Source organism: Salarias fasciatus, chromosome 7 (assembly GCF_902148845.1).
Source record: "Salarias fasciatus chromosome 7, fSalaFa1.1, whole genome shotgun sequence".
Taxonomy (NCBI): Eukaryota; Metazoa; Chordata; class Actinopteri; order Blenniiformes; family Blenniidae; genus Salarias; species Salarias fasciatus.
The window spans coordinates 26,304,296-26,318,103 of NC_043751.1; the positions used below are offsets into that span (position 1 = coordinate 26,304,296).

Below are 13,808 nucleotides of genomic sequence, written 5' to 3' on the forward strand. Positions count from 1 at the left end.
TTCGGTGGGAATCCATTGGCTGACAGCTGTTCCCGGTTTGGTCCCGCCTCCATCTGTCAGGACCGCACTGCTACAGCAGAGACTGTTGATGCTCTCCAGTCAAATACTACTCTTTAACTTTATACTACAGCCCTGGGAGGACTTTCGCGAAGACGCGCCGTATCATTTGGTTGCGCAGGACGCGCGCGTCTCCAAACTGCACCGTCGCCTGGGTTTTCCTCCACTTTTCCCACCAGCCCTTCTTTTTTTCTTTTCTTTCTTTTTTTTTTTACACTATGAAGTGCAGTTATGGCAAGGAGTAGCAAGTCAGCGGCGAGGACCCTGGAGGATTTGACGCTAGATTCGGGTTATGGTGGAGCCGCCGACTCCTTCAGGTCTTCCAGTGCGTCGCTGTGCTGCTCGGAGGCACATGGGGGGACTTACTGGCATCTAACCGACTCGATGCACAGTCGACACAACAGTCTGGACACTGTCAACACGGTCCTGGTCGAAGACGCCGAGATCCTGGAGTGCACCGGGCAGTGCGCGAAACTACCCGAGCTTGAGGATGTGCCGTGGAGCCTCGGGGAAGTGGCGAGCGCGCTGAACAAGGACGAGGAGATGAGCCTCCCGACCCCCCCGCAGGACGTCCTGCTCCGGCTCTCCGTGCTGGTCAGCCGGGCCCTGGTCAGGGTGGCCAAGGAGGCGCAGCGGCTCAGTTTGCGCTACGCCAAATGCACCAAATACGAGATCCAAAGTGCCATAAAGATGGTCCTGTCGTGGAGCGTGTCGGTGAACTGCATCGGCGCGGCCCTCAGTGCCTTGTCCCTGTACAACATGAGCACGGAGGAGGACAAGTTCAGCCGCGGCAAGTCGGTGCGCTGCGGGCTCATCTTCAGCGTGGGCAAGTTCTTCAGGTGGATGGTCGACAGCAGGGTGGCCGTCAGGATCCACGAGCACGCGTCCATCTACCTGGCGGCGTGCATGGAGAGCCTCTTCCGAGAGGTGTACGCGCGGGTGCTGCGCAATGCGCTGCTGGAGCGGGATAACGGAATCCCCAAGTTGACTGTGGAGATCCTGGAGCAGGCCGTCAACGGGGATGCGGAGATATGGGGCTCTCTGCAGAGCTGTCAGCACCTCATCTGCGGGAAGAATGCAGGCGGTGAGTTCAGAGCAAACTGCTGCAAAGCGGCGCAACAGGGTCTCTCCTCCGCATCGTTGTGTGCACACCATTCCCACAACAGTTATCCACTCACAGGCTGATTCTTCTCACGTTTGAATAGAAGCACCATCAGCAGCGTGAATGGATTTATTGAGTCCCAGATTCAGTCTGATTCACTTGTTGCCAGATATACTGCAGCCCCCTTTCTTCTTTCATAGTGAATTTCAGCCATCAGTGTGATGCTGCAGAAGGTGCAGGCAGGTGACAACTGAATGAAGAGATCAAGAAAAGAGAGAGAGAAAGAGAGCGATCCTCTCCCGGCTTCCTCTTTTGTTGTTCTATAATATGTTTTTTTCTTTCATATTGTGTTGTTTTGTTAAAGCACAAAATGAGAACGACACCAGTGCTCTTTGGGGTTAGTTGATTCAGTCTGACAGATTTCACTGGAAGAGGCTTCCCCTGCAGGTTTCCATCCAGAGGTGAATTTTATTCCAGTCTTTGGTTTTTGATTCTGTAAGGCACTCAGTACCTCCCTGGTTGTTTATAGACACTGACTTTCCAAGTGACAGGAGTAATTTTTTTTGTGTTTGCTTTGAAAGAAGCTGAGATCAAAGAACAAGTCTAATTGTGTTCAGACTTCTCTGCCACTTCACCGTTAATACATCAGAAAGCGCTGGGAACACATGCTGGCCCCTGTTTTGATGGATGTGGTAAAAGTGCTGCTGTAGCTCATCTTGCAACAGGTTTACGTAATAAAAAGGCCTTTGGGGACGTATGTGCTATCATGCATTATGTAGAGTGATGTGAATAAAGCTGAGAGACAGGGTGAAACAGAGGGAAAGATAGAGAGAGAGAGTCAGAGTTGGAAAGACTCAGTGACCATATTGATGAATCACCCGCAGAGTCCTCGGACATCTGATTGGTTCCTGTATTTTCTTTACCTCTTCATTTTAAAGCCCTTTTTCAGGTCAGTGTATACAATTGTACAACGCTCTGAACCTCCAGCTGCTTATTCTGCCCCACCAATATGTCCATATTTTTTCAGCAGTGCTGATTTATTCCTTCATTTCCCAGTAGTTCAAAAATGCAGAGGCGCATAGTGGAGAAAAAAAAAAAACATACTAAGATTTGCCACATTGACTTCAGAGATTGAGTTTAGAGTATGGGCACTTACTGGTACAGTACTGGATATCAGTATTCAGTCATTTCGCACACTCAGGGCACTTGGCATGCAGTAAAGCTCCAACTGTGAAGGAGGTGTGGTGAGTGTTCACTGGTGCATTGGACCAGTGAATAGAATGCGTTGCAAGTAAAATGTCTGGAGCGTATGAAATATTGACATGACGGCTCAAGGCTACAGAAGTGACAGTGTGTGATGTTGAAGCGGTGCACTGCAGTGTTGTGCAGCTGATTAGGTGAAAAGTGAGGCTGTAATTATTAAATTACTGGGATGAAAATACCAGTGATTATGTGTAATGTGGAAGTGATTGCATTAAAGGTGAGTCCAATGTGAATTATCACCTGAGTAATCATTGCAATTATTGTCATTTTGATTGAATGGTTCTTGATTTAACATTGCAGTTCAAAAAGACACACAAAGTTAGTGACTAACTAGACATGGTAATGTGTTGAGTAGCCAAAGAGAAAAAAACATGCCTAGATGTCTGCATGACGATGTCTTCCAGGGAAAATGATACATTTTCGTTCCATTTTGGGTGTCCATTCGCACGAAAACGGTCCGTGGAGCCACTGAAAATACAATTTACAAAATGGCTTGAAATGGTTTGACTCTGGTCGTGTAAATGGGCGAAAACGTAACTTTCTGGAAACACTCGGGCGCTATTCCAGTGTAGACGGTAGAAATGCTGCTGCTGCTGCTGCTGCTGCGCACCATGGCCGTAGGAAGTAGTACGTCTGAACATACATGACGAGATGGACAATAACAACATTGCCGGCCACCAGAGCGTCATGATTCTGTCCATATTCTCCTAAGACTTGGTAGTTTTATAGTTCAGTCACCTGTAGCAGCAATCCAACCTGGTGGTCTATCCACACGAATGTCTTTGTAATCCCATTGTTCATGTTATAGCGTCTTATTCTCTGTCTGCAACAGAACCACTCGTGCGGTTGGTTGGATGTAATAATATATAATAATAACATAATAAAAATGTGCAGTGATAGAGAAAGTCAAACTCATGCCTCCTTATTTGTTGTTTCCGAAAACCAAAAATGTTCAAATATCCAGGCAGGTGGGTTGACCTTAACAGAGCCGCCGCCTGCCAAATGGAATCTGCTTGTCACTCCATCCTCTCTCTGTGTCGTTCGCTGCCAAGTGAGAGTAATTGAGGTGATTATTCCACATTATGCTAAAGCCGATGACCCGACTTTGTGAGAAAACCTTTATGGATATCTTTATTGCATCTCTTCTCACAAAGCTGATTTCCATTCCTGAGCTATCAATTCAATAAGGTGGCTACTTTATGAATATTTAGTTTCCATCTGATACTTCGGAGTTGCGTTAATTGAGGGGGTGTCAAACACATTTTAGGTCCGCCATATTGATAGTTGAACTTCTGCTTCACTTATTTAGTGTTCTTTTTTGTGTGTAGCTATCAAAACCTTTAACCCCTGGGATTAATAAAATATGTCTATGCTGTTGTAGTTCAGGGGTCACATACAGCCCAGTTTCATCTTGAGTGGGCTGGATTTGTAAAATTCTGCCATCATAACCTTTAAATTGTGGTGCAGAGTGCACAGTACAAGATGAAAATGTGTACAAAACCAAATAATTACTTCTGAAAATATTACTTCTAATGACTGTTTGAACAGCAAGCTGTCCTGTTCAGGGTGGCGGGGCGCTCGAGCCAATCCCAGCTATGGGCGAGAGCATGATCCGCCCTGGACAGGTCTCCAGTCCGTCACAGATCAAGCTGGGGATCGATCCACGGACCTCATATATGCAAAACATGCACCCTGATGTGAGGCTCAATGCTTTCAGTTCCATGTTCTGTTTGAAATATATATTATATACCATGCAGGTCTTCACTTTGTAAATTAAAACAAGGTAACAGAGTGTTTTCTTTGTTCATTTGGGAATTGATACGTCAAAAGGCCCACAACACGAGATCCATAATTATCCCGTGTTGTAAAGTGTGTTCTTACCTACTGCAGCTTGCAGTTCTGCGTTGGCACATCCAGCATATGGCAGGCCTCCCACTCACACACACACACACACACATGCACACACACACACACATCAAGATGTCAGGGGCTCCTCTCACCAAGTCTGACTCAGTGTTATTTGCAGGTGGGTGTTGGGTTTCCCTTTTTCGGCTGTGGTATCCTGTCTGAACAGGAAGCTACTCCATACGGTGGGATATTTCTTATGGCTCCCTCCAGACCCTGGACACAGTGATTCTTTGATTTACTTAACGACGTGTGTATGTCACAGAAAATGTCTTATGGAACACGATACCTGCTGCCCGGGGATACGTACCGCCCCGAGGACGGCTTGATCATCGCGCTTTAGGTGTGAGATGACTTTCAAGTCTGGGCAGAGCCGCTTTGTTAAAAATTTAGAGGAATAATTCACCCTAAAGTAATTCACGGAAGCTTAGCGACGCTTGTATAGCTTGTACTTTGTGCTTTCTCTGGTCTCCATTGGGACACACATACATGAACAGAATGGAGTATAACAGTGCAGCTATATAAGGAAATATGAGTAAATCTGGATAATATAGATTTGAATAAGATGCAAAGCTATTCTGATCATCCTTTTCCTAAAACAGATTCCCATAAAACTCTGCAGTTACTTTCAACTGAATGGTGGATTTAAAACATGTGTTCTCTGGTCTGTAAATTGACTGTTCTGGTTCACTCTCAACACTGTAAAAGTTCCATCCCCTTTGAACTTGACAGATGTTTTAATTAAAACAAAGCTTTTGTACTTCCACTCTTTGTGGCAGCCCAACTAAACTGCACAGAGACACAGCTTGTTATTTACTATTTGACAAAGTGACAAAATAGTTCTCTTAGAAGGTTTTGAAAACCAAACCAAAGCGAAGTGGGAGAGTGAAGCCTGCATTTAAAACTGTGAAAGTTTACAAAACCAGCGCTTCAGAACGGTTTGATGTGTGAGCAAAGTCTGCAGTGACACATTCACAACATCAATGAATGCTAAATGATAATTCCAGGCAGTACTGCATGAAAGAACAATGAATAAAGGAAAATAAGCTACAGTCTGTAATCCAGGTGCTTCCGGGGGCAGTGCTATTGTAGTAGTGGCTTGAGTCTGTGCTTGTTTGGAGTTTGCATGTTGTTCCTGTGCTTGGTTTTCTCTCACAGTCCAAGTATATCCAGTTAATGTTCATTGGTGGCTCTAAGGTTGTCTCTTTAAGCTTTGATAGGCTGGTTTCCTGTCCACGTTGTGGGCTGCTGTGACCATTTTTCAGCTGGGATCTGTTCCAGTTTAACAAAGCTTTGTTTCAAGCTTGGGGCCTTTCTCTGGTTAGTTTGCATGTTCTCCCCATGCATGGACTTTGATGGTTACTCTGAGTGTTAGGTTGATTAGTGTACATGACAAAGTTTCAAGTTTTCGTTTCAGTACAGACACATTTTTAAGAATTGACAGTAAAGTGAGGCTGCATTATTGAAGTGTCACAGGTGCTGTTTAGATATGTTTTATTACATTTTTAGTTATTGTGACCATTTTCAAAGGTTTTTTTTTTCCCATTTTATACATCTCAGTTTTGCCTTTTTAGCTTTTCAACTGTTTATAGCTATATGGTTTGCGTAAACTTCATCTCTTGGCAAACTATTTTCTTTTTGTTCTGATTTTTTTTCCTTCCACATTTCCTTTGATTTCTTTTAGTTGTTCTTTTTTCTCTTTTTCCTTGGAACCTTTTTCATTTATTTTTCTTTTCCTTTTTTTCTTTCTTTTCTTTTTTTCTGATTTTTTTCCTTTCTTCTTCTTCTTCTTCTCATTTTCCCTTTTTTATTTTTTATTTTCCTCAATGCTTTGGCTGACAGCTGTTTTGCTTTATTTAGCAATTCGACCATTTTTGAAAATCAGTGTGGAATGCAAATAAAATACGAATGAAAACAAATGTTTATTTACATGGCATATTCTGAAAGCTTCAGAGGGCCTCTCCACAGGAGCTGCAGACCTCTGGTACAGACGATCCCTTTCTCTCCCAAAGTACGCCAGTAATTTATTACAGCTTCACAACTTAGTGTTGCTTTTCATAGCAAGGTTTAAGTCTCGTAGTCGTCATAAGCAGCAAATTATCTGTCGCGTCAATAGAAATTCAATGCAGCAATGCCTTGCGTCTTTTGTGGAGCTGTTGCCTGAAGCATTTGAAATCCAACACTGCTGAAGGGTAATTTCAGGTAATTTGAACAACTGGTTTGCTGCTCTGTGTCATTGTTCTTTTTTCACTTTTGCACACTCAATGCCCTTAATGCACGCTGTTCACAAAGGAAAAAAAAATCCTCATGAAGCCGTGTCCATAGGCAGCACAGAAAATATCGAAAATCACACAGTGTAAAGGCAGATTTTCGAGAAAGCTGGTAGATTACAGCACTGAAGCCCCTGGACCACTTCAGGGTGCGACGTGTGTTATTCTAAAAGTCACACTTCGCTGCCGTCGCTGAGCGTTGCTTTGGTGGTGAATAACTGCGGGTCGCTCTCCACTCAGGTCTTTTGTTCCTGGTCCAATCGTACTCATTGCTGTGTGAGCTCGGTGCCTGGCGCACACATGCTGTAGCGACGGCAGGCAGGCAGACAGGAATGGCTGCGGTCTGCAGCCGTACCACTCCGTACCGGTGGAGACCAGTCCTCATTATGTCTGGATGTGAGATATAACATATCTGTGCAAGGGAAACCCTTACACAGCAGCACACGGTCAGGCATACAAGTCAGCAGCAGGCAGAGCAGGACACACACACACACCCACACACACATACTCACACACACACAGAGCAGGGAGCAGATCTGGTATTAATTGTGAGTTTTCTGGGGGAATGAGGAATGCTGATGTGACATGGAGTCTGGTACGACGGATGAGAGCTCCGGCCAAGTTTACTTCAGTTGATTAAGAGAAGACAAGTGATAGAATACAGTTAATTCTGCACCCAGCTGGCAGCGTCTGCGATAGTTTGGATGTCTTTCTTTTTTCCTCTGTGGTTATTCGTCTTTCTGATGCACCTCGGCGGTTTGCAGGCAATGAAAATCTTTCCATCGCACAGTGTTACTCGCCTCGTTGTGTTCTGATTTCAGGATATGCTCAGTGATTATTTAGTGTAACCTTGATAAAAATGTGCCTTGATGTGATTTTTTTTTTTTTTTTCATGAAATAAACAAACAAGCAGATCACAGTTCGGTCAAATCAAATCTATACTCATAAATAACCTCAAGGTTGCAAACCTCAGAGTCACAGGCTAATACCACTTGAGATCGCTGATGCCGCTGCAGCTCGAAATAATCTTTCTCATTTTTATGCTTGACCTTTTCCCACCAAAATGAGATTTACTCTGTTATAGCCCTGACGATCTCAGCCTAGAAAGTGTCCAGTTATTGCTTTAAAATCACTTCCTTGCACAATGGGTCCAGCTTTCTGTTTGCTATCAGTAGAAAGGCTTCAGCATTATGAGGGAAGGTTAAGTGGCTTTATTCGAGAAATCCGCTTCTCTCTGAACTCAATACTTGGGTGACTTTTTTCCCCCCCAAAGCACAGATGGAAGGTTTATCTTTGTCAGTATTTTGAATTAGATCGAAGTTACAACAGATATGCAATGAAGTAGCCCATTACTAGACCACGAGAGTTAACCATTTCTCTGAAGCAGTGAAGCAAGAATGAATTGTTCACGTTGTCGACGTTGGAACAAAAACAAAGAGAGCAAGCGAGAGGAAGAGGCACAGATGGCAAGGATCAAAACAGGAAAATCCATAAGAGAGGCTGTGGGTGACAGATGAGACCCAGACAAGCAGTGTCTCCTCCTTAATATAGCAGGAAGAAAGTCTGAGCAAACAAGTACCAGCAAGTGGATTAGTCGTGTGAAGCATCAGTATCCAACACGTTTTTTTTTTTTTTTTTTTCAAACCTATTTTTCTACCTCTGAAACCCCTTTTGTTGCATCGAGGGAAATGATCCCGTTTAAATAAGAGCCAGGCTGGCTGGGAAGTCTGAAGCCGGTCGTGGAATACAAGCTCTGAACCTGTTTTTGTCCCCTTTGATGTGAGCTGAGCAGAGCTCGGAGGAATTGTCTTGTCACCATTAGGAGAAGTGATATGTGTGATAGAGAAGGCTGCGTGTCGAGACATGTCGAGAGTCACTGCTGAACCCAGAATCAAATTCCAAGATATTTACACAACACTCGTAAATAGACCCACATTCATGACAGCAGCCCCGTTCATAAACCTCTGACCAGCCAGGTGCTGACAGCTGATTTCAAACATTACTGTTTCCATCTGTACAATAGACACTACATTATATTAATAGCATATTTCATATTTCAGGAATGTGAAACAGTTTGATCTTTTTAAACCGTCATTGGTTTTCAGATAACACTATCTCACTTTAATTTATTATCCCGCAGGATCCCGTCATAAAATATGGATTATCATGCTTATTAGTGTGATGAACGGGAATCATGAGCGTGAATATCAATAGTAATCTGTTTGATAACTGCACAATGGTAGACTGTACAGACTAGCGAAGTGGTGCAGGAAGCACACATGGAGGCAGAACGGAGATATAGAATAAAGTGGAACTGAATGTACCGCCGTTTCAGAAGCAGAGACAATATTTAGCTGCAGCTGGCAGCATATAACATTATTAAAAACAAAATGATGAATGTGATTAGTGTAAATCAGATCAAGTTGTGTGGTGGGGTAGACATTTTATTTCAGGGACTACACACTCAAAATTTCATTTCCAGTTTACTGCACCAGTAAAATAGTACCATAGTGATGTCTAAATTCAAGCGAAAATTTTCTATGTGGTGCAAAATATACGTGATGCCACTTTCTGTTCCAAAACACAGTGAAATGTCCAAAAAATGTCTCCTATAGCTGTTGCATTATGCTTGTTTTTCCAAATTCATCTTGGCACCATGACTTTGAGACAAGTTTGACAGCAACGAGGCAGCGAGCTTTCATTGCAGCATTACTGATATCTCAGCTTGGGTCTCTTTGTTGTGTTGTATCTGCTCCTCTTGAGACATTTGTTACAAAATCAGTGTTTTCTTTGAAAGAAAACCTTGAAATTTGTGAACTGTGGATGTCAAACATAAGGCCCATTGGCCAAAACCAGCCCAAAAGAGGCTCCAATCTGGCCCTCTGCCAGGCGAATTGCAGAAATTTCAAAGTGAAGGAAAAGTTTACTCTTTTTTAAAAAAATTACATGAAGTAAACTAATTGTTCAATATAAAAAGCACAAAGTACACCTGTACATTATTTGTTGACATTCATTCGATTGTTGCTTAAACATTTAAAAATAGTTTTTGCATCCTTAATCACTTCCCTCAAAGCTGATAACTTTTACCTTTTAGCACAATACTTTTACATTTATCGCAAACACACAGTGCCACTCAGTATCTTGACCAGAGCAGGTAACAGGTAGTACGGCGCTCACACACTCTCTGTCGTCATGCCAGTCAGATGACCTGCCTGCAACAGAACTGCTGATCAGTAATGAAGCCATCTGCAGTGACAATCAGCTTCCTCCGGGTGTTTGCGGTCCTCCTCAGCAGATGACTCCAATCATGATCGCTTGCGGATTCCCTCCAATTTAACCACATAGAGGCAGAGCGTGAATCAGTGTGAGGAGGAACTCGCATCTGCCCGGAGCACCTACTGAGACCTATTTTAAAAAGGATGAGATTAGTCCTTTGGGATGAATGGAGTCACCCATAAATGAGCTCTGGGTTTTCCTGCTGTTTGTTCTAAATGTGGATCAAGGATAGTGAGCGCTGAGGATGGTGAAACGTGAATACATTTCGTTTGACATTTTTCTAATACGGTCAATTCTTCTTTTTTTTTTTTCCGTTGGAGTAAAATGCGATTATCTTTGTTCTTATAATAATTGGATCCACTGACTTTTTCCATTAAGGGACAATTTTTGAAGTCTTCTTCCAGCTCACCCCACAATCGAACACAATAAGACACTGTGCCCTTTTGTGTCTGATTTATTAAAGCACAACCCTGCAAGTGAAATATGATTAAAATGTTTGAGTTTGAGATCAGTAAACTGCTTCTTTGTCATCTTGTAGTAACTATGAAGATGGGGGTTTGAACCTGCAACCCTGTTGTCATCTTCATTTATACAGGTTCAAAGCAGCCCATGGTTGTGGCAATTATTTATTTATTAAAAAAAAAAAAAAAGATATGAAAAAATGTAAATGTAAATGCTAAAACTCTTCATACTGACTTTCTACACCCACTTCATCCAGACTGGGATCACAGGAGGGTGGAGCCAATCCCAGGAACACACGGCGAACAGAGGGGCTCACCCCGGACAGGTTTTTGTCCATAGCGAGGTTAATAACAGGGCAAAACAAGAACCGCCTACGCAAACAACACACACCAGCAGGTGGATTATGAGCGGCTCATTATAGGAATTTATTTTAGCAGCACAATTTTTAGATTGTAATAATAATTAAAAAAAAAATCCTCCTTTATTCCTGTGCTGTTTCAAAGTACACCTCTGGATAATGCAATGGTAGTTTAGCGTAAACAAAGGAATAAGGGGGTGAACAGTTTGTTTTGTCTATTAAATACATTATATAAAGAGGCTGTTTGCTGTTTTCCTTGTTTTCATGCTTCATTAAAGCAAAGCTAATGATAGTCTCACCCGTGTTCCACCGGAGAAGATGGACGGGGAGTCGTGACACTCTGGATTGTTGTTATTGTCCATCTACATGCATTACGCTGCATGAGCAGGAGAAATGTTCACTGTTTGCTTCATCTGTCACTCAGTTTCACCATTGTGGGAAAAATAAAGGAATATCTAACATCCAATCCAGTACGGCCACGGTGCAGATGTGCAGTAGCAGCGTTTCTTCTGTCTACATGGATACGGCAGCTGATGGTTTTAAAAAAGTTGCATTTTCCATGGAAACAGAGTCGGAGTGTTTTTGAGAAGTTCGATTTTCAGTGACTCCGAGCATCGTTGTCATTTAAAAAGACCCCAAATTGCAATGAAACTTCTCTTTTTCCACTTAAAAACATTGTGTAAACAGGAAATAAGACACGGTGCAACCACCTCATTTATCATGTTTATCATGTTAGAGTGAATTTACAGAGGATTTCTCAAAGGGAGTAAAATGTTTTGAGCGGCTCATCTTCCTCCGGATTTTCACAAATCCTTGTCTGCAGAACATGGAGCCCTTGATGATACAAACATGTTTGGAATTTCCCAGCTGATTTTGAGGATTTGAGCTTGTCTTGCATCCAAAGTCTGTCTTCTGCCAGGTGTGCTTTACACATAATATCTCTGAATGCAACTTATTCAAAGCAAAGATATGGTTGATGTGGCAGGAATAAATGCAGTTTGCTATCGAGATCAATGTTCTCGGGGATTAAGCATGTACTTGGACAAGAAGTAGGCAGTTATCCCTGGGTCGATGGATATACTCGTGCTGATTAGTGCTTATCAGTTTTGTTGTCTCTTTGGTTATTACTGAAATTTTCACATGCTGCTCAGTCGTTTCGGGATCAAAATCAAGTCTGGACCCTTAAAATCTGAGAGAATACTGCCAGACTCGATTATATCAACCCCCAAGTTCGCTTTTTTCTTCAAGCAGCTCTCGTCTGCAGACTTAGCGATTCTGTGAATCCGCAACTGTTTTCCCATATTTCTTAAAATTACAATCCTCTCGATGTGTCTGAATGTGTTTCATTGAAGACGAAAAGAGTTTCAACCTCAAAACTCATCTTTTCATGCAATAATTGGATGCCTGGTGAGAGAACATACGCTGGAAATGGTATGGAGTTTAACAGACTCTCGGTAATTAAAGTGTTTCATTCTACATCCTGGAGTAAATAGCAAATTACAATTTAAACAAGAGAACTTTTCCATCCCATGCTATTAGTTTATATTGTGTATACTGAATACTTTAGTTGTCATTTAATCATCCAAAGTATAGTGTGTTTCTCAGATATTGTTTTTTTTTTTCTGTTCATGAAAACAGAAAAACAGTAAAAACGATGCAAAAAGCATTAAAAAAATATGTTTCTGATCCAACACTCTGTCCTCTGGTAGCGCGACATTGAAAAGCATCATTATACATGTGGAAAGTTGCAGTAACATAATTGACTTGACATCCAATAATCAGCCTGAGGATGTAAAGTAGTGGAAGCCAAAACTTGGGTCCTGGACCCCCAATCAGAGCTGAATTAGAAATGCACATGTCAAACAAAACCATAATAATATGTTTTAGAATCTAGAGTAGAAAATGCTAATTGCGTTTATTTGGAAAGCTCCTTGGGGAGTGTCTGTAATGTTTTCGGAGGAGTGCATTTCTCAGACGTTGTGGGTGATCTTCAAGGTAAAAAGGTTGGGAAAACGATCCACGAGAGTAGAGACGCCAATAACGTTTTAGTTCAGGAGTCACAGCCCAGTGTCATCTTGAGTGGGCTGAACTAAATAGCTCCATCATGACCTTTAGTTTCGAACTCTAAACTTTTTGTTTGCTGTGGTGTACAAGAAAATGTCTATATTTTCACAAAGCCGAACAATTCTGAGCATAAAAGACTATAATCTCAACGTTAAGTCAATTTCAATGTCTTACGGGCCTGATGTTTAACATTCCTCCTCTAGAAGATTCCATATTTATCTAATCAATAAAAGGAAGCAATAATAAACAACATAGATGGCAATTTAATGACGTAATTACATTTAGCTTTAAAAGATAAAGATAACTGTGATTGGAATATAATTATCTAAAACTGATTGAATTATTTGTCCAAAGATGTAGATAAGTGGACGATCCAAATGTTCAGAGTTTTGAAGAAATGCTGTTCCAGTTTCATCTTCATTGATTTCGAGACACTGCAAGCAAACGCCACAGAACAATTTGTTGCTTTTTTTCCCCCACCTTTTAGTCATTATTAAGCAAAATCCTTCTCTGTGAACAGCAGAGCAACATGAGGAAAACGATACATAACGGGGTCCGTTGAGAAAGCGGCGGATTTGCTGATGCAGGACTGATTCTGTTCCTCTGGACCGGTGTCTCATTACTTCCCATGAGAGCTCAGACCACTGACCTTCAGGCTGTGTTTGTGTCACTGCATATAGGCTCTTTGCATGTGTGAGCAAAGTGAAAACACGAATCCTCTTTCCATTTTCCACTCTGCAGTCACTTCAATCAAACCATGTGGCCTGAAAGATTTGGGGAAATGACTTCCATAGGAGTAATCAAGATGTGAATGAATGGATGCCTTCCATTCATCTCTTTGTATTCCTTCTCAGTCTTTTCTCCTTTGTCATTTTTCAGCCAGCCATATTTCTTCCCCTCTGCTTTGCTTCTTCAATTTCTCCTAGTGTGTTTCAGTTGAGCTTTCTTATTGGTCACAGATATAATCAGACTCTGTGCCATTGCCTGGATGGAGAGAGTAAGTGCTGACTAGCGGTAACCTTGTCCCCGTCCTACACGTCTGGCAGGGCTG

The 13,808-nt window shown here is 42.3% G+C and overlaps 1 protein-coding gene across 1 annotated transcript in view; it reads left to right on the forward strand.

Annotated features, from left to right (window-relative positions):
• The window catches only part of btbd11b (BTB (POZ) domain containing 11b), a 78,366-nt gene continuing 64,558 nt past the window's right edge, over nt 1-13,808 (forward strand). Inside the window, exon 1 of the mRNA XM_030095541.1 lies at nt 1-1,141. Coding sequence (XP_029951401.1) covers nt 289-1,141 — 853 coding nt within the window. The 5' untranslated portion in view covers nt 1-288. The remainder of the gene's footprint in view (nt 1,142-13,808) is intronic.